Source organism: Capricornis sumatraensis, chromosome 13 (genome assembly GCF_032405125.1).
Source record: "Capricornis sumatraensis isolate serow.1 chromosome 13, serow.2, whole genome shotgun sequence".
NCBI lineage: Eukaryota > Metazoa > Chordata > Mammalia > Artiodactyla > Bovidae > Capricornis > Capricornis sumatraensis.
The window spans coordinates 68,311,205-68,337,171 of record NC_091081.1 but is presented as its reverse complement, the minus strand read 5'-3'; the positions used below and the strand labels follow the sequence as shown (position 1 = coordinate 68,337,171).

At 42.1% G+C, this 25,967-nt stretch overlaps 1 protein-coding gene across 1 annotated transcript; it reads left to right on the top strand.

Moving 5' to 3' along the window:
* The first annotated feature begins 925 nt into the window (after window positions 1-925).
* Window positions 926-25,913, top strand: FUCA2 (alpha-L-fucosidase 2). The gene is made up of 7 exons (XM_068984902.1): window positions 926-1,189; window positions 9,924-10,111; window positions 15,148-15,487; window positions 17,240-17,450; window positions 17,654-17,844; window positions 20,395-20,503; window positions 22,191-25,913. The coding sequence occupies exons 1-7, from the start codon at window positions 972-974 to the stop codon at window positions 22,329-22,331; spliced, it is 1,398 nt and encodes a 465-aa protein (XP_068841003.1). The 5' UTR covers window positions 926-971; the 3' UTR covers window positions 22,332-25,913.
* The last annotated feature ends 54 nt before the right edge of the window (window positions 25,914-25,967 follow it).

The following is a 25,967-nucleotide window of genomic DNA, read 5'->3' as shown; positions in this document are numbered from 1 at the left end:
GTTTGAGTAGACTCTGGGAGTTGGTGATGGACAGGGAGGCCTGGCATGCTGTGGTCCATGGGGTCGCGAAAAGTCGGCCACAGCTGAGCAACTGAACTGAACTGAACGGAACGACTGAAAAACAACAAAACTTAACTCGCAACTCTCGAGTTGTGTGTCTCTTTTAGTCGACAGAGCTTCTGCTGGGATTGAAGCCCACGTGAATTGCGCTTTCAACCTCGGTTAATCGTTCCAGGCTTCTGACTTCAGATCTCTCAAGCATTCCTTTCACTGGTTTCACCTGTCTTAGGTCACTGTTTTCAACTGCAGTGGTTCTCCAAGTTTGGTGTTCAGACCAGCAAAACAAGCATCGTGTAGAACTTGGTTAGAAATGCAAATGCTGGAGCTCCAACCTGAATTGGAAACTTGTGGAATTTAACCTGATACAGACTCCAAGGCTGACAACCACAGTTCCAAACACACCCTAGACCTTGGTGGGTGGGAGCGGGGTGGCTGGGTGGGAGCGGCTGAGAATGATCTGGGTTTTTCCGTGCCACCCGCTGTATGGTCCGCCTGCGGTGTCCGCATTAGGCTTCAGGTCCACGATTCCACCCAGGCTGCTCAGTAGCGGTGCCTTCTCTGGGCGGTTTTTGGAAGCGTCCTGCAGCTTGAGGGGAGAGGCGCTCCCACGGGTCCCTGAACCAGACTAGTTTCTTCTCCCTCGAGAGGCTAATCTAGGAGGCTGAGAGGAGCAGGCTCAGGGCAGGCTTCGGGCTAATACTGGCCTCCTTAGTTATGCAAGAGGGCGCTGCAGGCCTCCTGGGGTCATTCTGTTCCAGGGCCCGAACCGCGGCCACTCCCATACCAGCGGGGAGGGTGCCTTTTTCCTAACGCAGCTTGGTCAGGTGACCGTGGCGGCTCTTTGCCGGGACGCGGAAGGACGAGCTTTCGGAGGCCGCGGGATAGCGTCCAGGACTGGGGGCTGCGAGGCTATGCGATCCCCGAAGCTGCCCGGGCCGGCGCTCCCGCTGCTGATCCTGCTGCTTCTGCTGCCGCCGCCGGGTTCCGCGAGCGGCCCTGCGCCCTTCGACCCCACCTGGGAGTCCCTGGACGCCCGCCAGCTGCCCGCCTGGTTCGACAAGGCCAAGTTCGGCATCTTTATCCACTGGGGCGTGTTCTCCGTGCCCAGTTTCGGGAGCGAATGGTTCTGGTGAGCGCGCCTCCCTCAGTCTCCTCTAATCCCGCTTTGCACCCCACTGGCCTGCAGCCAGGACCCAGACCTCCAGCCTTTGCGGGTTTGTTTAGTCTCTTAGTCAGTTTCACCTTCTGCTGTTTGAGCCGTGCTTTGCATTTCCGGGTGTTACGTTTATGATTTACTGGGTAAGTAAGTGGTTGTTGCTGGGTGAACGCTGAATTTTGCTTCCGTGTGACTCCAAGAGTCAGAACCTTGATGTGGCTCTGGCTTCTCAGCTTCTTGGTATTTGTACTTCTCAGTTGTTCTTACCACTCTGCAGCCATCGACAGAATGAAATAGCAGAAAAGTAGGGCTTGTGTGGGGGTCGCAGGAGGAAGCTCTGGGCCTAAACCGTCCTTGTCCTTCGAACTGCAGACTTGCTCCATTGCTGTTCTGCTGCTACTTGTCAATTGTCAATTGTTCTGCCATGAAGAGGGTTTAAGGATAAATTCATGGGTATGTGAGATTTCTGTTCACTTGGGCATTCACTGGCTCTTTAACCTTAAAATGTTACCACATGTAGTCCAAGGAAAAATTTAAAAAAAGATTCTAGAACATTAACCCTAAGAAACTCCAATTATTAACAGATTGCTATGTGAAAAGTTATGAACAAAGCTAGTGGAGGTGGTGGAATTCCAGCTGAGCTAATCCTATAAAAGATAGTGCTGTTAAAGTGCTGCACTCAATAAATCAGCAAATTTGAAAAACTCAGCAGTGGCCACAGGACTGGAAAATGTCAGTTTTCATTCCAATCCCAAAGAAGGGCAACGCCAAAGAATGTTGAAACTACCACACAACTGTGCTCATTTTACATGCTAGCAAGATTATGTCAAAATCCTTCGAGCTAGATTTCAGCAGTACATGAACCAAGAACTTGCAGATGTTCAGGTTGGATTTAGAAAAGGCAGAGGAACAGAGATCAAATTGCCAACATCCATTGGATCTCAGAGAAAGCAAGGAAATTCCAGAAAAACATATACGTCTGCTGCACTGACTACGCTAAAGCCTTTGACTGGGTGCGTCACAGCAAACTGGAAAATTCTTAAAGAGATGGGAATACCAGACTGCCTTGCCTGCTTCCTGAGAAATCTGTATGCAGATCGAGAAGCAGCAACAGTTAGAACAGGACATGGAACAATGGACTGGTTTAAACTGGGAAAGGAGTAGGACAAGGTTGTATGTTGTCACCCTGCTTTTTAACTTATATGCAGAGTACATCATGAGAAATGCTGGACTGGATGAATCACAAGCTGGAATTAAGACTGCTGGGAGAAATATCAACCTCAGATACGCAGATGATACATCTACTGGCCAAAAATGAAGAGGAACTAAAGTGCCTCTTGAGGAGGGTGAAAGAGGAGAGTGAAAAAGGTGTTGAAATTCAACATTAAAAAAACTGAGATCATAGCATCTGGTTGCATTATGGCAAATAGATGGGGCGAAATGGAAACAGTGACAGATTTTATTTTCTTGGGCTCCAAAATCACTGTGGACAGTGACTGCTGCCTTGAAATTAAAAGATACTTGCTTCTTGGAAGGAAAGCTATGATAAACCTAGACAGCATATTAAAAAGCAAGAGATATCAGTTTACCAACAAAGGTCCATCTAGTCAAAACTATGGTTTTCCCAGTAGTTATATATGGATGTGAGAGTTGGACCATAAAGAAAGCTAAGTGCCGAAGAATTGATGCTTTTGAACTGTGGTGTTGGAGAAGATTCTTGAGAGTCCCTTGAGGAAAAGAACAGAATGGGAAGACCAGAGATCTCTTCAAGAAAATTAGAGATACCAAGGGAACATTTCATGCAAAGATGGGCTCGATCAAGGACAGAAATGGTAGGGACCTAACAGAAGCAGAAGATATTAAGAAGAGGTGGCAAGAATACACAGAAGACTGTACAAAAAAGATCTTCATGACCCGGATAATCATGATGGTGTGATCACTCATTTAGAGCCAGACATCCTGGAATGTGAAGTCAAATGGGCCTTAGAAAGCATCACTATGAACAAAGCTAGTGGAGGTGATGGAATTCCAGTTGAGCTATTTCAAATCCTGAAAGATGATGCTGTGAAAGTGTTGCACTCAATATGCTAGCAAATTTGGAAAACTCAGCAGTGACCACAGGACTGGAAAAGGTCAGTTTTCATTCCAATCCCAAAGAAAGGCAATGCCAAAGAATGCTCAAACTACCACACAATTGTACTCATCTCACATGCTAGTAAAGTAATGCTCAAAATTCTCCAAGCCAGGCTTTAGCAATACGTGTTCAAGCTGGTTTTAGATGTTCAAGCTGGTTTTAGAAAAGGCAGAGGAACCAGAGATCAAATTGCCAACATCTGCTGGATCATGGAAAAAGCAAGAGAGTTCCAGAAAAACATCTATTTCTGCTTTATTGACTATGCCAAAGCCTTTGACTGTGTGGATCACAATAAACTGTGGAAAATTCTTCAAGAGATGGGAATACCAGACCATCTGACCTGCCTCTTGAGAAATCTGTATGCAGGTCAGGAAGCAACAGTTAGAACTGGACATGGAACAACAGACTGGTTCCAAATAGGAAAATGAGTGCGTCAAGGCTGTATATTGTCACCCTGCTTATTTAACTTATATGCAGAGTACATCATGAGAAGTGCTGGACTGGAAGAAACACAAGCTGGAATCAAGATAGCTGGGAGAAATATCAATAACCTCAGATATGCAGATGACACCACCCTTATGGCAGAAAGTGAAGAGGAACTAAAAAGCCTCTTGATGAAAGTGAAAGAGGAGAGTGAAAAAGTTGGCCTAAAGCTCAACATTCAGAAAACGAAGATCATGGCATCTGGTCTCATCACTTCATGGGAAATAGATGGGGAAACAGTGGAAACAGTGGCTGACTTTATTTTGGGGGGCTCCAAAATCACTGCAGATGGTGACTGCAGCCATGAAATTAAAAGACTCTTACTCCTTGGAAGAAAAGTTACGACCAACCTAGATAGCATATTCAAAAGCAGAGACATTACTTTGCCAACAAAGGTCTGTCTAGTCAAGGCTATGGTTTTTCCTGTGGTCATGTATGGATGTGAGAGTTGGACTGTGAAGAAGGCTGAGTGCCGAAGAATTGATGCTTTTGAACTGTGGTGTTGGAAAAGACTCTTGAGAGTCCCTTGGACTGCAAGGAGATCCAGCCAGTCCATTCTGAAGGAGATCAGCCCTGGGATTTCTTTGGAAGGAATGATGCTAAAGCTGAAGCTCTAGTACTTTGGCCACCTCATGCGAAGAATTGACTCATTGGAAAAGACTCTGATGCTGGGAGGGATTGAGGGCAGGAGGAGAAGGGGATCACAGAGGATGAGATGGCTGGATGGCATCACTGACTCGATGGACGTGAGTCTGAGTGAACTCCAGGAATTGGTGATGGACAGGGAGGCCTGGCGTGCTGCAATTCATGGGGTCACAAAGAGTCAGACACGACTGAGTGACTGAACTGAACTGGATGCAAGAGATCCAGCCAGTCAATCCTAAAGGAAATCAGTCCCGAATATTCATTGGACGGACTGTGGCTGAAGCTCCAGTATTTTGGCCACCTGATGTGAAGAGCTGACTCACTGGAAAAGACCCTGATGCTGGGAAAGAGTGAAGGCAAAAGGAAAAGGGGGCAGCAAAGGATGAGATTGTTAGATACCATCACTGACTCAATGGACATGGATTTGAACAAACTCGGAGATAGTGGAGGTCAGGGAAGTCTGGCATGCCGCAGTCCATGGGGTTGGAAAAAGCTGGACACAACTTAGCAACTGAACAAAATGTGAAAAGTGGGCTTGCCTGGTGGCTCAGTGGTAAAGAATCCCCCTGCCAATGCAGGAGACACTGGCTTGATCCCTGGGTCAGAAAGATCCCCTGGAGAAGGAAATGGCAACCCACTCCAGTATTCTTGCCTGGAAAATCCCATGGACAGGGGAGCTTGGTGTGCTACAGTTCATGGGGTCTCAGAAAGATCTGGACACAACTTAGCAATTAAACAACAGCAACAACATGTGAAAGGTGGTATACAAAAAAATTGCTCTTTAGATTTTACCTTGAGAGCCATACCTTTACAGCTTTAAGTGTCTCGCATCTTTCTTGATTAAATACTTCAGGTATGTTAAGTTCTTCAAGATAGAAGTGTTACTACATATATATGTATGCATAATACACATATATACACATAAATAATATGTTCCTAAGTAAGATAAGAAAATAAACAATGAATATTTAAACCTACGTTATACTATATACATAATGTACAACAAATTTAATTCATACAATATATATTCAATATGACAACTATAAAAAAAAAACACCCAGTGTGAGAGTTGTGAATTAAGTTTTATTTGGGGCAAAATGAGGACTGTAACCTAGGAGACTGCCTCTTAGAGAGCTCTGTGGAACTGCTCTGAAGAGGTAAGGGTGGGGGTCAGTGTGTTGTTGTTGGGTTGCTAAGTTGTGTCCTACTCTTTGCGATCCCTTGGAATGTAGCCTACATTTGTGACCCCAAATCCTCTATCCATGGGATTTCCCTGGCAAGAATACTAGAATGGGTTGCCATTTCCTTCTCTAGGGGATCTTCCCAATCCAGGGATCAAACCCACATCTCCTGCATTGCAGGAAGTTTCCTTACCACTGAGCTACCAGGGAAGCCGGAGGTCAGTATATATGTCGTTTTTTGGTGAAAGGGGATATATGCAATCAGCACACATTTTGATAGAAGGTTACTGCTAGTCACAAGAAGGTCACCGCTAGTCACAAGAAGGTCACTGCTCGTCACCAGGAACGAACATCTCCCTTAATGATTTTAGTGCTTTTCTCGCTATGAGAAACATGCAAGAAATTGGGCTCATAAAATCTGCAAATATCTGACTATCTGAAAGGCTGTTCCGGCAGTTTTTCCTAATCTCCACCCTGTCCTTTCAGGGTGTATTGAAAGTCAGCAACTACAGTGGCTAAGGACTTCATTCTTATAGAATCAGATGGCAAGTGACAATTTTTAGTTGGCTGATACAATACAGAGTATAAATTATATATTGTGTTACACTATAAACATTTACACTATAAACATTGTACCACTTTCTGTAAAGACATTGACTTTCTGCAACCAGTAACTTTTCTTATTCACTTAGGCCAATTGATGTAAAAGAAATGCATAAGCTATGGAGTACTATTCATATACTCTTTTGAAATCAACTTGTAAAATATGGGACTCTTTCTTTCCATAACCTGTATTACCAAATATATTTGCTTCAGGATATTATAACTGTTTCTTTGCAAGTTTTGTACTGCGAGGCATTTTGAATTTACTTCTGAAATGTTTCGATTAGCAAGGTGTTGTGGTCCTTTAATGGACCAGAACCTGGTGGTCTGGAGTCAATGATAAGAAAGTGAAAGAAGGAAAGAGGCTAATATTCCCTGGGTTACGCAGAGAGCCAATAAAGCCCTAGGACAGGCTTGTACCACTCACGTAGGCACAGGGCATCCTCTGAAAGAGGTCTTGAAAGCCCAGGCAGGAAAGTGAGCTCAGCAGGCTTCCATACTCCAGAGAATCAGCCAGAAAGAGAGATAAGAGAAAGAGATAGAGAGAGAGGATAGAGAGAGAGAGAGAGAGAGAGAAGGACACGGGGACCCAAGTCTCCGGTGGAACTGTGTGAGTATATATACTGTTTTACAAGGTAGCTTCTTCAGATAAAGATCAAAAGACCAGACTTTACAAGTTACCAAGGAAACAAGGAGTAATAGAGGTCATAAAACCAGAAGACAATCCATATCAAAGAAAGAGGGTCATAAATAATCACTTTTACCATATGGAAAAGCTAATGAAGGAAACTCTATGCATGCATTCCATCTCATGACCTCAGTCCTGGGAGCAGCATGCCACTCCGCTCGTTCCTGTTACCAGGAACTGATAAGGAACAGAGAGCTCATGAGAGGCAGGAAACAGAACACAGGAATCCTACTGTTAAACATCCCCTGACAGCAAGGTACATAAATTAACAGATTTCCTCATCTTATATTGTGTGTACTCAGTTGCTCCGTCATGTCTGACTCTTTGTGACCCCATGGACTGTAGCCCGCCAGGCTCCTCTGTTTTCATGGGATTCTCCAGGCAAGAATACTGGAGGGGGTTGCCATGCCCTCCTCTAGGGGATCTTCCCAACCCAGGGATTGAATCCGCGTCTCTTATGCCTCCTGCATTGGCAAGCAGATTCTGTTAACCACTAGCACCTTTGTTCAACTGGGAAGATTAGGTAAAGATACATTTGATGCTAGGAGAGGATTTGATGTTTGTTAGTTGAAACTAGTGCTCTGCACAAAACAATTAGTTTTGAGTCATCTTATTCTTTGTAATGGTTAACTTCTCATTTTCTACAAATGAACACAAAGTTGTTTGTTTTGACCTGGAACAATAAACATAATTCTCTTACAAAACAGAGTATATTTTTGATGGTCTGGAAGTGCAATAACCCTGTGTAAGATTCTTAATTATCTATAGTTTCCCTTTTTATCTCCTCTAAATCTCTGATCTCAGTTGATTTGACCTGGGGCAGTCAACAGCAGAGATGAGTATGTTTGACTATCCTTAATGGCAGCTCAAAAACAAATATAAATGGTGGGCTGTTTACTATAAGTGCTTCTTCTCATCTTCTCTTCTCATGCAATTTGAGAAGTGACTCTAGACTATAATAGAGAATGCAGGTTCAAATTAGATGTGCTAGGAAAAAAATAGAAATCTCTTATCTTTTAACTTTCTGACTCTCCCAGTTTCTCTTTTGCAGTTCCATTTAAAAGATAAAAGTGCATCATGGATCAATTAGGATACTTTCAATTGAAGGTACAGAAAACTCAAATAAAAGGTATAATAATAGGAGCTTATTACTATACATAATAAGAAATTCAGAAGTGCTTGGCTCAGTGATGAAATCAAAGTCCTGGGCTCTCTGTCATCCTCAGCCTGTTGACTTGTCCTGTCATGGTGACATGATGGTGGCCAGGCATCACATCACACAGCCTTGTCCAAAGGCAGATTGTATCTCTTTCTACTGGAGAGGAGACCATTCCCAGAATCTCCCAAGTTGGCTTCCCCTCCAGTTCCATTGGCCAGCATGGATCAGGTGTCCACGTGGTAGCTGTGATGGAAGCTGGGAAAGTATGTATCTGACTCTCGGGCAGGTAAAGAAGAGGGCTTGTGACACAGTATGTCCTTCAGCAAAGCCTTCTCAGCAGAAAGAACCTCCTGGTCATCTTCGGAGATCTAGTGCTGATTATGAATTTGTTCATCCAGTAAACGGAGAAGGCAATGGCACCCCACTACAGTACTCTTGCCTGGGGAGTCCCATGGACGGAGGAGCCTGGTGGGCTGCAGTCCACGGGGTCGCTAGGAGTCGGACACGACTTAGTGACTTCCCTTTCACTTTTCACTTTCACGCATTGGAGAAGGAGGTGGCAACCCACTCCAGCGTTCTTGCCTGGAGAATCCCAGCGACAGGGGAGCCTGGTGGGCTTCTGTCTATGGGGTTGCACAGAGTCGGAAACAACTGAAGCAACTTAGCAGCAGCAGCAGCATCCAGTAAACACTCTTATGAAAGGAGTAGTGAAAGGAAGAATAAAAGATGGGTCAGAGGGGGGACTTGCATCTATTTCATGACCATGGGCTTACTGCCATGTTTATATAAAATGTTTATCTAAAAATTATGCTTTGAGGATTTCCCTGGTGGTCCAATGGTGAAGACTCCACACTCTTGGAGTAGGGGGCCCGGGTTCCATCGCTGGTCAGGGAACTAGATCCCATATGCTGCAAATAAGAGTTCGCAGGCCACAACTAAAGATCCTGCATGCTGTGACTAACATCCAGGGCAGCAAAATAAACAAATAGTTTTCTTTTTTAAAGTTGTGTTTTCAATGTTGTTTTCCTTCTGAAGCTCTGCTTAGGCAGTTGAGGCCCCACTGCTCAGAATAAATACACATAACCAGTAATCCTTGAAGACTGAGTCAGTATATTAAAATAACAGCATTTTCTTAATTTTACTGTCATTTCCTCATCACTTGTTCCCTGCTAGTGAATATAATACATTTATGTTATATTTTATGCACTTTGTCTTCTTTTGAAGACTACATCATTTATGTTACAAAGGACTAATTATGTATACTCCATGTTGCAATCGAAAAGTGAAGAATTAAGAGCAAATGGGTGACTTGTTTGTTTAGACTGTTCTGGTTGATAAGCTGCGTAGAGTTCACAGAGGGATAGACGGAAGACTATGGAAGTTCATGTAAGCTTTCCTTAAGTGAAGTCAGACTAAATGGGGATAGGAAGGGAATCTTAGTAACATCTGAATAAGGGAGAATTTTAGTAAAGGGAGTTATGGTTGACCCCTGAATAGCACAAGTTTGGTCTTTTATGTGTATTTTTTTCAATAAATACATAATTGGCCCTCTATATTCAAGGGATTTTCATCTCTGGATTTAACCAACCTCAGACAGAAATTTTCATCTATGTTTGCTTGAATCTGCAGATGCCCAAACTGCAGATATGGAGGGCAGGCTGTAGTATGCCATTTTATGTAAGGGACTTGAGTACTCACAGATTTTGGTATCTGCTGAGAAACATGGGACTCATTCTCTATGAATACTGAGGGATACCTATATTTCAAGTGTTTATGTGTATGCTACTTATATGCTGTTTCCTTCATCCCCTTAGGTGGTACTGGCAAAAGGAAAAGATACCAGCTTATGTGGACTTTATGAAAAATAATTACCCTCCTGATTTCACATATGAAGATTTTGGACCACTATTTACAGCAAAATTTTTTGATGCGAACCAGTGGGCAGATATTTTACAGGCTTCTGGTGCCAAATACGTTGTCTTAACTTCCAAACATCATGAAGGTAAGTAAGAACAACATCTGCAAACACTGACAGTGGTTATAAATGTGAAGTAGTTCTTTTGGAAGAAGAAACTAAAGCAAGGTCATCCGCATGAAAACAGTTTTCTCTTAGGAGCAGTCCTAAGTGGCTACTGACATTTGCTTGTAATTTAAGAGATCACATGTTTCACCCAATTAAGAAACATTAAGAAAAAGAAAAAAAAAAGGAGCATTAAGTATGCAGAAAGATCATACCCTCCACATATAGAAAAAAATGGAAACTGATCGCATTTTATTATGTGCATATTTAACAATTTCCAAGTAACGCAAGATTTTATTAAAGCCTTTTGAAGGGGGATGTGGTTTGCAGGTCAAAGTTTACAACTGAACTACATTCTTTCCGTTTTCTTCTCACCTCTGTAATGCATTCTGGGAAGGTACCCTGGGGATTATTTGCTATTGTCTTACATTATGACCAACATACAAGGTGGTGCTTTTGGCCAACTCTTATATGACCCAGTTGAGGAAAGTTTGCTACTGATGCAAATGACACAGGCTACCTGAAAGGAACAGGATTGCAAGGCTGTAATGATGCCCAGAAATATTAGAGATGGTGGAAGAATATCTAAAAAGAAACAGAGTGGTTGAATTAGGGTTCTCCAGAGAAATAGAGCTAACAGGAAGTATAATATGTATAGATTTATCATAAGAAACTGGCTCATGCAACTCTGGAGGCTGAGAAGTCCAGACCCAAGACAGCCAGTTATATAGTTCCAGTCTGAGCCCAAAGGCATCAGGAACAGGAGAGTGGATAATATAAGTACCTGTCCAAATCTAAGTTAAAGACTAATGTCTCAGCTCAAAGACATACAGAGAAAACATTTTTTTTTAATTAAAAAACAAAAAACACCACTCCTTAAACTTTGCTGCTTTTTTTTTCTTTTTGGCTACAATGTCCGGCATACAGAATCTTAGTTCCCTGACCAGGGATTGAACCCATGCTCCCTGCAGTGGAAGTGGGGAGTCTTAACCACTGGACCACCAGGAAAGTCTGAAGAATTCTTTCTTAATCAGCCTTTTATTCTATTTAGGCCTTCAGTCGATTGGATGAGGCCCACCACTTTGGGTGGGCAATCTGCTTTACTCAGTCTAACTATTCATATGTTAATTTTCTGTAGAAACACCTTCAGGAACATATCCTGAATGATGTTTAACCAAATATCTGGGCACCCTTTGACCCAGGCAAGTTGACACATAAAATGAACCATTAAAGTGATCTTACATTAATAGGATAGAATCTACCCATTACCATTCCCATATCTACAAGATCAAGGAAACATCAGCACGTTATTATTCCTCCAACAGCATGTTAATAATTAGATAATCTGGACCTCTCCAATGGTTCAGTGGTTAAGAATCTGTCTGCCAGTGCAGGGGATGCAGGTTCAATCCTTGGTCGGGGAAGGTCCCACAGGCCTCAGGGCAACTAAGCCAGAATTTAGAGCCCTCAGGCTGCAACTCCTGAAGCCCAGGTGCCCTAGAGCCCAAGCTCCGCAACAGGAGAAGTCACCTCAATGAGAAGCCTGTGCACCACGACTAGAGAGCAGCCCCTACCAGCCACAGCTAGAGAAAGGCCTGTACATAGCAACAAAGACCCAGTGCAATCAAAGATAAATAAATAACTGGATGATTTGTTTGCACTGGAATAAAAATTTTTATCTCATTATTTTCTGCAGTGGTGCGTGGGGGATTACGAGGAAAGAATGAAAACCCCAAATAAGGAATCAGGATATTTTTCCTTTTGGCCACAGTCCAGTGGCTTAATGATTTTTTTCCTGCAGGTGTTTCTCAGGCTGAGATGGATACTTAGGACATGTTGATTTCCTGATGCCTAGAACTTCTCTAGGCTATATGGTAGAAAGTATTACTTAGCTTATTTAAAAACACAGCAAAACAACTCTTAATCACGCTGTGAGGACAAATGATGTAGCCCACATTTATACACTTTCTAGAACCATATTGTTGGAGGTTTTCATGCCTATAGAAGACCCTGCTGAGCCCAGGTAGGCTGGAAGACCACTGTGTGAACTTCTGGTGGTGCTACTGAACCCAAGACCCAAAGTGGTTTTAGCACCACCAGACATTAGGGCCTGCCAAGTTGAGACATGGAATAAGACTTTAAATATCACCGACAGTGCTTTGAAGCTTACTACAACATCTTTAGAACCAGTGTGAGCTCTTTTAAAAGTTTCTTCAAAATGAATCCAAAGAGTGTGTCCATCTTCAGTTCAATTCAACTCAGTCACTCAGTCGTGTCCGACTCTTTGCGACCCCATGAACTGCAGCACGCCAGGCCTCCCTGTCCATCACCAGCTCCCGGAGTTCACCCAAACCCATCCATCGAGTTGGTGATGCCATCCAACCATCTCATCCTCTGTCGTCCCCTTCTCCTCCTGCCCTCAATCTTTCCCAGCATCAGGGTCTTTTCAAATGAGTCAGCTCTTTGCATCAGGTGGCCAAAGTATTGGAATTTCAGCTTCAACATCAGTCCTTCCAATGAACAACCAGGACTGATCTCCTTTAGGATAGACTGGTTGGATCTCCTTGCAGTCCAAGGGACTCTCAAGAGTCTTCTCTAACACCACAGCTCAAAAGCATCAATCCTTCGGCACTTAGCTTTCTTTATAGTCCAACTCTCGCATCCATACATGACCACTGGAAAAACCATACCCTTAACTAGATGGACCTTTGTTGGCAAAGTAATGTCTCTGCTTTTTAATATGCTGTCTAGGTTGGTCATAACTTTCCTTCCAACGAGTAAGCGTCTTTTAATTTCATGGCTGCAGTCACCATCTGCAGTGATTTTGGAGCCCAGGAAAATAAAGTCAGCCACTGTTTCCACTGTTTCCCCATCTATTTGCCATGAAGTGATGGGACCAGCTGCCATGATCTTAGTTTTCTGAATGTTGAGGTTTAAGACAGTTTTTTCACTCTCCTCTTTCACATTCATCAAGAGGCTCTTTAGTTCTTCTTCACGTTCTGCCTTAGACTTGTCCTGATTTATAAAAGTAAAGTGTTACACCAAATACCTTACGTATGTTGGTTCACAAACATTGCTTTAGATTTTAGTAGGACAGTAATAATGTATTCATGTTCCTAGATCCTAACTAAAGATTTTGAGGCTTTTATATTATTCCTTAAGTATTCAATTTATATAGTGCTTTTATGGTTTTTATATAGACAAGCCAGCAATCTAAATGCAAATTCCTTTTAAAATATGAATTATTTCAAAGTACTTATGTAATTGTATTCTTCTTATCCATTTAGTTGGTAGATAATTCACTTTTAGGTAATTTAAAGCACAACATCCAAGCTTATGATTTTAGAGTAGGATGAGATCCAACCAGTCCATTCTAAAGATCAACCTGGGGATTTCTTTGGAAGGAATGATGCTAAAGCTGAAACTCCAGTACTTTGGCCACCTCATGCAAAGAGTTGACTCATTGGAGAAGACTTTGATGCTGGGAGGGATTGGGGGCAGGAGGAGAAGGGGACGACCGAGGATGAGATGGCTGGATGGCATCACTGACTTGTTGGACGCGAGTCTGAGTGAACTCCGGGAGTTGGTGACAGACAGGGAGGCCTAGCGTGCTGCAATTCATGGAGTTGCAAAGAGTTGGACACGACTGAGCGACTAAACTGAACTGAACTGAACTGAACTGAGATAACAGATGGTGGGTACATTTCAAGTATAGAACTACTGGGGAAGAGTACCTTACCCCTGCTGGGTTAAATGAATAATGAGGGTCAAGGAGATTTACTACTGAACATGGATTATCAGTGTTCTATGAACCATACTATAATAAAATAATTCTAAGCTCAGGGAATATACTCTTTGATTTGGAAGACAGGAATCATGCAGGAGTGCATCTATGGTTCTTCCCTGTAAGTAGTCACAGTCATTGTTTACAATGGTGGATGTGGAAGATGTTCCCATCTCAGCTATGATCTGCTAATGTTGACTGTGATTTTGTACTAGACCTTGTGCTAGCCATTGGCTGAGGATATAACTGGGAACACTGCAGACATCACACTGTCCCTCCAGGAGCTTATCATCTAAGAGGGAGAATACTGGAGAAAGATCAGACTATACAGACCTTATTTTCTCCAAAATCACTGGCAACCCACTCCAAAAGCTATGGTTTTTCCAGTAGTCATGTATGGATGTAAGAGTTGGACCATAAAGAAGACTGAGCACTGAAGAATTGATGCTTTCAAATTGTTGTGCTGGAGAAGACTCTTGAGAGTTCCTTGAACTGCAAGGAGATCAAACCAATCAATCCTAAAGGAAATTAGTCCTGAATATTCATTGGAAGGACTGATGCTGAAGCTCCAGTATTCTGACCACCTGATGTGAAGAGCTGACTCATTGGAAAAGACTGTGACGCTGGAAAAGATTGAAAGCAAAAGGAGAAGGGGATGACAGAGGATGAGATGGCTAGATAACATCACTGATTTAATGGACACAAATTTGAGCAAACTTCGAGAGATAATGCAGCTTCTCGTTTGGTAGTCCATAGGGATCACAAAGAGCTGGACACGACTTAGCCACTGAACAACAACAATGCGGTACCGTGAGAAGTACTTAAAAAAATCTTGGTTCTACTTTGTTTAAATTCTCATTTGTTAGGGACCTCCCTGGTGGCTAACACTCAGTGCTCCCAATGCACGGGGACCAGGTTTGATCCCTGGTCAGGGAACTACAGCCCACATGCCATAACTAAGAGCTTGCATGCTGCCACTAAGGATTCCTGCATGCTGCGACTAAGGCCCTGTGTAGCCAAATAAATAAATAAAAATATTTTTTAAATTCTCATTTGTTTCTCGCATGAAAGCAAAATATATACTAAGGAAAAAAAATGGTCATAAAACAGATGTTTGTAGAAACAGTGATTTATATGTCACGTGTACTGCCTTTATAACTTGGTGTTGGTATAGGCGCACATTTACTAGAACAGAGTTGATATGCTTACAGAGGCTTTTAATATAATGTTTCAGGCTTCACCTTGTGGGGCTCAGAGTACTCGTGGAACTGGAACGCAGTAGACATGGGGCCAAAGAGGGACATCGTCAAGGAACTTGCAGGTGCGGTTAGGAACAGGACTGACCTGCGCTTCGGGCTCTACTACTCCCTTTTTGAGTGGTTTCATCCGCTCTTCCTTGAGGATGAATCCAGCTTGTTCCAGAAACGACAATATCCAGTGTCTAAGATGCTGCCCGAGCTCTACGAGTTAGTGAACAAGTATCAGCCGGAGGTGCTGTGGTCAGATGGCGATGGAGGGGCCCCAGATACCTACTGGAAAAGCTTAGACTTCCTGGCCTGGCTGTACAATGAGAGGTGTGTGTGCTACTAGACTGCTGTCGTGACATTCTTTTTTTTATTTTTTATTTTTTATCTTTTTTTTTTTAAAATTTTAAAGTCTTTAATTCTTACATGTGTTCCCAAACATGAACCCCCCTCCCACCTCCCTCCCCATAACATCTCTGTGGGTCATCCCCATGCACCAGCCCCAAGCATGCTGTATCCTGCATCAGACATAGACTGGCGATTCAATTCTTACACGTGACATTCTTAATACCTGTATAACATTAGTTCTTGCTTCTTGAAATATTCCCCTTCAGGCTTGTTTGTGACATGGGGAGAAAATCATTGTAAATAATGCATATTAGATATATCAATATTAACTCAAAATATCAAGAGTTACAAGAACACTGGAATATTCTTAACAAGAATTAGTTAGCAAGAATACTGGAGTGGGTTGCCATTTCCTTCTCCAGGGGATCTTCCTGATCCAGGAGTCGAACCCGTGTTGCTGCACTGGCAAGTGGATTCTTTACCATTGAGCCACCTGGGAAGCCCTAAGAGTTACAAACCAGGAGTCAAATATAGCTCAACAGTCTGATTTTGAATTGAGACTAAAAAAAAATTACAGCATCCAGCACTCTGAAGACTAATTTCGTAGGTCCCCGTTTTCATCACCTCTCTGGGCCAATGCTGTTTATCCATCACTGTTTCTCATGCTGTGCTTTTCAGTTCCTCTAATTGCTTCTTCGCATCCTCTTACCTTTGATAATCTTTGCTGCTTAGATGTCACCCTGTCTGTCTCTTTTCCTTCATCGTCAGCATTTCACTTCTTCCTGTTCTTTCCTTTTGTTTTCTAGCATGTTCCCGGCTGCCCCATTAGAACAGGGAGTTCTGACTAAGCTCCTCTATAGGGCTCACACTATGTGGACCAAATTGATATCTGTATCTCAAAAGTACTTGGTATTGTGCTGTGAAGTTAGGGAGAGCCCTGCTAGTGTTCTTTGGGTCCACAGAGGACGCACAGAGAAATTCTCTGTCTTGGTACATAACCGCAGTTTCTCTAGGTACTCCTTTCCTAAAGGAAATACTGGGAGTCCTCCGCTTCAGTTTGTGAACCAAAACGATCCCCTCTAAATGGAGAAGTGCAGGAGGTACCACCTGCTATGATGAATACTGTTGAGGGAATATTTTATGCCACAGTGAATTCCATCCATAACAGTCAACTTTGCTGAGATCTTCAATATTAGGCACAATTATAAGAGGAAGAGACCAGGGGAGAACGTTTAAATAGTAGTAAAACTCTTTTAAGTGCTGTGTGTGCTGGGCATACATAGGTGTCTTACATAGATCGTGTCAGTCGCTCAGTCGTGTCTGACTCCCATGGACTGTAGCCCTCTAGGCTCCTCTGTCCATGGGATTCTCCAGGCAAGAATACTGGAGTGGGTAGCCTTTCCCTCTTCCAGGGGGTCTTCCCAACCCAGGGATTGAACCTGTGTCTCCTGCGGTGGCAGGAGGATTCCTTAGTGTCTGAACCACCAGGGAAGCCCAAGTTCTGTTCTAATAACAGATGGAGAAATGGATTATTCAGAGGAGTTAGGTAATTTGCTCTAGGACAAGGAGCTTAGCAAGTAACGGGCCAGGACTACAACTTACTCAGGTCTAGTTTACTTCAAAATCATGGGGTTTGTATTATATTCAACTGGTTATTTTCTAAGAGTGGATTTCAGTCACGTTTTTCAGTGACATTGCTTTTGTGTAATTTTTTAATCATCCTTTTCATTTCAGCCCAGTTCAGGACACAGTGGTCACCAATGACCGTTGGGGAGCTGGTAGCATTTGTAAGCATGGTGGCTACTATACATGTAGTGATCGTTATAACCCAGGACATCTTTTGCCACATAAATGGGAAAACTGCATGACAATAGACAAGTTTTCCTGGGGCTACAGGAGGAATGCTGAAATCTCTGACTATCTCACAATTGAAGAGTTGGTAAAGGTACAGTAAAATGTCTGACGATTATAATAATATTTGTAAAAGTGTACACATGTGAGAATTATGTTTTCTAAACTGTATGACTCAATGGCCTGTAAATACAGGACATGACTCTTTTTTTTTTTCTATGTGTGTTCTCTTAGATAGTGATTAATGATGGAATTGTTTTCTTCCTCTAAGAACTATATTTATTCTTAATTTTTAAGCAACTTGTACAAACAGTTTCATGTGGAGGAAATCTGTTGATGAATATTGGACCCACACAGGATGGCACCATTTCTGCAATTTTTAAGGAGCGATTGAGGCAAATGGGAATCTGGCTAAAAGTCAATGGAGAAGCCATCTATGAAACCAATGCTTGGAGATCCCAGAATGACACTGTCACCCCAGACGTATGGTAAGTACTATTTGATAGAAGAAGGTATTTAACATTTCTCAGAGATAAAGAGAACAGTATAATAAAGAGGAAATTGGATGAATGCCCACCTATACAGAATATTTTATTTACTTAAAATCAGCATATTTTAAACACTTAATTATTTATCAAGTTGAGCTGAAATAATCGCTAGATTCCTTCTAACAGTGGATAAATTTTAGGGAGAAATAAAGCTTCTTACAAAAATTGTAGGTCATTCAGAAAAATGAAAAAAAAAAAAAAGTGCTGAGTGGTTAATCCAAAAGAGACTTTTGGTTTAGTCAGGTAAATTCTAACTTTTGCAGGTGTTACATCTCATCAAATTAGCAGGAAGTGCCATAGGGCAGGAAAAATATATTCTAATAAATCTAAACCTGAACTTTCTTTAAAATTAATTATCTCAACTGGCTAAATTTTAACTAGTATCTCCTATAAAAAGCATAGGGTGGTTTCTGATGTAGGATCTTAACATACGCAAATAAGAGTAGTTCTCCCTGGTGGCTCAGACTAAAGAATTCCCCTGCAATTCAGGAGACCTGAGTTTGATCCCTGGGTTGGGAAGATCCCCTGGAGGAGGGCTCGGCAACCCACTCCAGTATTCTCGCCTGGAGAATCCCACGGACAGAGGAGCCTGGCGGGCTGCAGTCTGTGGGATCACACGACTGAGCACCTAAGCACAGCACAGTATCAGTGAAGCTCTAAAGTTCACCCGTGTTACCACCAAAGCGAGTACAGGCTGATCAAGCGTATACCAAAAGATTGGACTAAATACTCTTCTTTGAACTTATGACTTCAATTGTCAATTCACTGAAGAAAATAAAGTAAGGCAGTCTACACAGAAGCACCTAACTGTAGAATTTTAGAATATTGGATCTGGCAGAAGCCATAATGAGAACTTAGAACCAATCTTTCATTTTACAGAAGCTAGTTTTAAATTTGGTTTTAGAATTTGCTTCTGTGTTTATATTTGACTATCAGGGTGTCTGATCTGGGACTTGACAATTATTAAGCATTATTCCATTAAGTTCTCTTTCAGTAAGTAAAGATAAAAGTCAGACTACTTAGCAATCCCTATAAGGCTGTTGCCTGGCTCCACTGCACTGAGCCCAGGTGGCCACCCTCCCTGCCTCATCAGTGGAGCTCTCTCCCCACAGGTTCGTGTGTGTTTCCCCTCCTTGCTGCATCTTTAGATGGCTATCTAGACTCCCAGGGCCATCTTTGAAATCCTTTGAGAGTTTAAGCCCTGGCTCACTGTTGCTGTCCCCAGAACTTAGTTAGTCGCTCAGTTGTGTCTGACTCTTTGCAACCCCATGGACTTAGCCCACCAGGCTCCTCTGTCCATGGGATGGTCCAAGCAAGAATACTGGAGTGGGCTGCCAGAACTACTCTTCATATAATTCTGATTGTGTATATTCACAGCTCTTCTAATTTGCTGGCCCCTCAGTTCTTGGGCTTCCCAAGTGATGCTAGTGGTAAAGAACCCACCTGCCATGCAGGAGACTTAAGAGATGCAGGTTTGATCCTTGGGTTGGGAAGATCCCCTAGGGGAGGGTATGGCAACCCACTCCAGTATTCTTGCTTGGACCATCCCATGGACAGAGGAGACTGGCAAGCTACAGTCCATAGGGTTGCACAGAGTTGGACACGACTGAAGCGACTTAGCAGGCATGCAGTTCTTGTACTTCCTTCTTTCCAGGAATCCTGTCCCCTTCTTTTGGTCATAACTTAGACCTTGCATTTCCAATATTTGTACTCCTTTCATGATCTCATTCTGAATCATCCCACTGTCTAACTCCCTCCTCTTGTTATTTCAGTTCACTTCAGCTTCCAAACAGCTCTTTAGAGACTGGAGGTTGAAACAGTCATCATGGCCAGTGATTTAATCAATAGTGATTAATGAGGCCACCATAAAAAACCAAAAGAATGGTGTTCAGAGAGCTTCTGGATTGGTGGTGGTGCCGGGAGAGCAGGGCCCTTGGGGAGGGTGTGGAAGCCCCCTGCCCCTACACATACCTTGTCCTGTGTGTCTTTTCCATCTGGCTGTTCCTGAGATACATCCTTTTATAATAGACCTGTAATCCAGGAAGTAGAATTCTGAGAGCTGCTCTAGCAAATTAGCTGAACTCAAGGAGGGGGTTGTAGGAATCTCCAATCTATAGCCTGTGGGTCAGAACCCCACATGACAATCTGGACACATGACTGGTGGTAGGAATAAACCCTGACCTTTTGGAATCTGACACTGCCTCTGGGTAGATGGTGTCAGAATGGAGTTGAACTGTAGGACGCCCAGCTGGTGCCTGAGAACTGCCTGGTGATGCGGGAACTTCTCCCCCACACCACACACTACACCGGGATTGGGGTCAGAATCCTTTAGGGTGCTTTTTATTGCTACCATCGGGCTATTTTTTCTTCCCTCGATTAAAGAAAACATTGGTAAATATTTACTAAATGGAGGTATATCTGGAAGATAATTCTGAACCTGACCCATAAATAATGAGAAGTATTATTATGCATTTTTTTTTTCTTAACCAGGTACACATCCAAACCTAAAGATAAGTTGGTCTATGCCATGTTTCTCAAATGGCCCATATCAGGACAGCTCTTTCTTGGTCAGCCCAAAGCTACTCTGGGGGCAACAGAGGTAAGAGGGAATTTTGTCTTTATTGTTCCTTTAAATTGCTGACTAGAACACCCTGAGGAAGACATTAACTTTTAACTTCAAGGTGAGCCTTATATGTATTCCATTTACATCTCATGACAGTAATTTTAAAATGAGCTTTATCAATGGCAATGTTTGGCAAAAACTGTTGAAAATTTTGTTTCATTCCTCAGAAAACCAAGCCTATAAAACAGTTACATCATCTCCATGCTTATCAATTAAAACATCTTCTCCAGTCATGCTATGTTGCTCAGGTTCACTGCATGCATCCAAAAATGACTCTTTTCATAAGACTGGAGTTCAGATTCTTCCCCTGACATCTCACACCAGAACACATCTGATAAATGTAAGATGTCATGGCCACTATTTTAAGTTCTTAAAACATTTGGAGGTTAAAGGTTAACCTTCCCTGCTAGCTCAGCAGTAAAGAATTTGCCTGCCATGCAAGAGATGCGGGTTTAACTGAGAGTTTGACTCCTGGGTTGGGAATATCCTTTGGAGGAGGAAAAGGCAACACACTCCAGTATTTTTGCCTAGGAAATTCCACGGACAGAGGAGCCTGGTGGGCTACAATCCATGAGGTTGCAAAGAGTCAGACAGGACTGAGAGACTAAACAACAATAACAAAAGGTTAATCTAACAGTTGTGGCCATCAGGTCTGGCAATGAGTTCATTTTAACATATTTTATAACTTATTTTTAACAAAATAAAAATTTTCTGGGAGGCGAATTGTCCAAATTTTTCTCCTTAAACCATTTTCCCATGTTTCATTTCTAACACTTGTGGCTGATCTGGCAGAAAAGGAGATAAAGAGTTCAAATCTTTTGTTTAACTGCAGCTTAGAGGCCTGGACATAACATTACCTTTTTATTTTATCTACGTTCTCTTTGTTGTTTAGTCGCTCAGTCATGTCCGTCTCTTTTGCAACCCCACAGACTGTAGCCCACCAGGCTCCTCTGTCCTTGGGACTTTCCAGGCAAAATACTGGAGTGGGTTGCCATTTCCTTCTCCAGGGAATCTTTCCAACCCAGAGATCAAACCAGCTTCTCCTGCATTGCAGGCACATTCTCTACTGCTGAGCCACCAGGGAAGCTTTGGCCACCATTAATACTGTTATTTGAAAGTCCACGGGTTTTGTTTTTGTATTATTCTACATGGTAAACAAAGTTTTCTGGTTCAAAATAACCACAAATATATAGAAAACTACTTATTTAAATTCATTTTGTGTAAGACTAAGGATATAGAACAGTTACAGTAATAATAGATCACACGTATGTACTGTTGATTAGTGGAGATTATTGGGCCATCTGGGGAGGGAGGGTGGCTGGATAAGGAAGGTGAACCTTTCCCTGAACATCCTGTGTCAGAGCCAGGCAGGCCTTAGTTGTGCAGATTGGTTCAAGGGTAGTTTTCTCTGCTCTGACACTGTTCAGTCTATACGATTCTTCCTCAAATCCTGCACACTTTCGAGAGTAAGAAAGGAGCAAGAGAGATATATACATGCATTTGGATCATAAATTAAAGCAGCTTGTGATCCACTAAATTAAAGTAAAAACAATGAATCTCCTGTCTACATTGCTCTTTAAGCAGTATCAACTGCTTCTTCCCAATACAGTGAGGAAGTCAGAGACACATAAGGAGACATTTATGTGTATGTTTTCAATTTCAGGTTAAACTCCTGGGACACGGACAGCCCCTTCACTGGACACCTTTGAGGGAAAATGGCATCAAGGTAGACCTGCCTCAGCTAACCATTCATCAGATGCCCTGCCAGTGGGGCTGGGCTCTAGCACTAACTAATGTGACCTGACCTACAGTAGAGTGCTTCCTGTTGCAGTTATATCTAAGACTAGAATGTATCTCAGGTTTCTGTAATTATAGCACATGGAAAAAGCAAATGTAAAATTGGCCAAGGATTTCCTAAGTTACCCACATAACTGTTTTAACTGTCCAATGCACTTTGCTATTTCTCTTCACATTGAATTTGTTTCCATGTGTGAATCAGAGGTGGGGATCGTTGTCGTAGTGAGAAATTGGTGGTGTTAAGGACTGAATCATGTCTAATGCCAAATTCACATTTTGAAAGTCTTAAGCCTCAATGGGGCTTCCCTGGTGGCTCAGTGGTAAAGAATCCACCTGCAATGCATGGGACATGAATTTGATCCCAGGGCTGGGAAGATTCCCTGGAGAAGGATAGGGTTTGGAGAGTTTAAAGAAGTAACTAACGTTAAATGAAGTCATCAGGGTGGGACCTTAATCCAATATGACTGGAGTCCTTATAAGAAGAGGAAGAACATGGACGGAAGCACACAGAGCAAAGACCATTTAAAGACACCGTGAGAAGGTGGCCAACTGCAAGCCAGGGAGAGGCCTCAAGAGAAACCAAACCTGCCAAAACCATAGGCTTTCAGCCTGCAGAACTGTGAGAAAATAAGTGACTGTGGGATGATAATAAGTGGCCCCTATCTGTGGGATGGCACCCCACCCCAGTACTCTTGCCTGGAAAATCCCATGGATGGAGGAGCCTGGTGGGCTGCAGTCCATGGGGTCATGAAGAGTCAGAGACGACTGAGCAACTTCACTTTCACTTTTCACTTTCATGCATTGGAGAAGGAAATGGCAACCCACTCCAGAGTTCTTGCCTGGAGAATCCCAGGGATGGGGGAGCCTGGTGGGCTGCCATCTATGGGGTTGCACAGAGTCGGACGTGACTGAAGCGACTTAGCAGCAGCAGCAGATTAATAAGGGCTTCCCAGGTGGCTCAGTGGTGAAGAATTCACCTGCCCAAGTGGGAGATGCTGGTTCAGTCCCCGGGTTGGGAAGATCCCCTGGGGAAGGGAATGGCTACCCACTCCAGTATTCTTGCCTGGAAAATTTCATGGACAGAGGAGCCTGGCGGGCTATGGTCCATGGGGTTGCAAAAGAGTCAGACACAACTTAGTGACTAAACAACAACAACAAAGGGTCATAGGTATGTAATAAATTGGACTTAATGTTTATGCTTACAGTAACTGTCTTTTTATAAAAAATTTTTTTGTCTTTTTCCTTCATGGTAATAAAACTGATATATTTACTATAGATATTTAAAAATTTACAGAAATGCCTAAAGACAAAATCACTAAGGTCACCATTATTAATATTTTAGTATTTATTCTTCCAGGGTTTTTTTGGGCGGAGGCAGTTGAAGGTGTAGGATTGGAGGTGTGGGCTTATTTTTGTAGGTGGGCTAATTTGAGGTCCAATTTAAATGAATTTTTTTATCCTGTATTTATTTGCCTTTAAGCAAACTGAAGTTGAAAACCTTTCTGAAAATTATTGTGTATTCATATTTTCCCTAAGAATGATGCAAAAATACTGATATTGATATAAATATAAAGAAACACTGATTAAAGAACTCACTTCCCTTAACAAAAGATGTTCCACAATGTTAGATATTTAATTGAAGTACTACAGGCTCCATTTTGTTATGTTAATCAAATGCAGATATCTCATTGTTCCCTGTAGACATTTCAAGTAGAGAGGGAAGTAATAAATTCACACTTATTTTATAAAATCATCTTGAAGTTGAAAATATTTTTCAAAAATTATTCATAGCTGAAGTTTCTACAGCTATCAAAATTTTAAAACCATTCTAAAGTATTGACATGAATAAGTACTTTAAGAGTTCTAAATCCCAATTACCATTGTATTAGAGGTCCAGTAAGGACAGATTTACATGATCCCCAACACTAGACTAAGAAAAAACAAAAAAAGGGAAAAAACTCTGAGTTAGAAGAATCGTAACATAAAAGTGAGGTGACCTGAAGCAAATAGTTTTGAGATGACAATCTGTCAGTCATTTAAATTCCTTCCTTGTCCATAATGACCTTTACAAATAGAGAATATAGAGGGGAAATGGAGCTATTTAAGTAAATTATAATTAGATATAGGGTTTAGTTAATGGGTAGCTATGAGGAAGCTAAATGATAAAATACAGATCAGCATTCAGAGGTGCTGATAAAATGCTTTGCTAATAACCATATATTAATATGGAACAGAATGAGACATCAAATTTAAGTTTAATGTATATCTTGCTTGTATGTGAAATATACTGTAAGTGGGACTTGTAACAAGGATTTTAAAATAGTGCATCAAATTCTTAGAACTGTCATTGGTATGAAGGGCAAGAATTATAGTAAGGCTAATTAAAAATCAGATCTCTTATTACTTAGTTTAAGCCAATAGTTCTATTAGGTAGTTAGAATAGGAAACAGGAGTCCAGAATGGCGGTGGCTAAAAACAAGAAAGAGAAAAGCCCGTGAAAATAGAACAAAAGAAGGTCCGAGGACCAGCGTGAGGACCTCAGGTAGAACAAACAACACTCCTGGCTAGCCCAATTTACATAGGGCAGGCCCAGGGGGAGAAAAAAACATAAAAAGAGGAGCCAAAGCGCTGGGGGTCTCTCTCTCTCAATCCCGCACACTGGGGTGCTCTTCTCTGCGTGTCTTTGGGTCGACCTGCCCTCATGCCTCAAAGATGGATTTTCCTGCTATTATCTAAATAAAATAGAACTGTAACATGGAGCTGTAACACTGACTTGTCTAAGAGATACAACATGGTCCGTTCGAGACCTGAGAGCTATAACACGGTCTGTCCAAGACCCGAGAGCTGTGACACGCCGAGGGGGCTTTAATATCCATCACTCCAAATCTTTGTTGTGACAAGACAGAACCAAGGAGCATATACTCACCTGACAGTTCTTATCCCCCACAACTGATTCTTTTCCCAGAGTTATTATACAGGCAAAAACTTGACTTGTTTTAAATTTCAGTAACACTGGATTTTTCTTTAATAACCAGAGAAGTATTGAAGGCAAGCAAAACTAGATTGTTAGACTGGTTATCACTTTAACAAGATTTTATCTCATTTTCTTATGAGTGCCATATTGAAACAACACAATTACTTTAAAGTTCAGACTAATCAAATAAATGTGAATTAGGGCAACAGAAAACAGGACATATTTTGCTTGCTGTTCATTTTTGATTTTGTAGGTAAAAGACAGGGTTAGATGCAAACCTTCCTGTCTAACTTGCAAACAAATAATTGTTCATATCGAATTTTTATATATACACAGTAACAAACATATTTATACAAGTTTGAAGGAGAAAGTATAATTGTTTCACGTAATCTCCATTTAACCAACTCACTAGAGTAACGAATGCTCTCCATTTTCTTGGAAAAGAATACTAATTGACGCCTGGGCAAGATGCAGGTTTTCAGTTAGCAGGATTCTGTCTGGCACATGCTTCACCTCGGTTTCCACTTGCTGCAATCAATTTGAAAGTGAAAAGTGAAAGTTGCTCAGTTGTGTCTGACTCTTTGTGATTCCATGAACTGTAACCCACCAGGTTTCTCTGTCCATGGAATTCTCAGGTAAGAATACTGGACTGAATTGCCAATTCCTTCT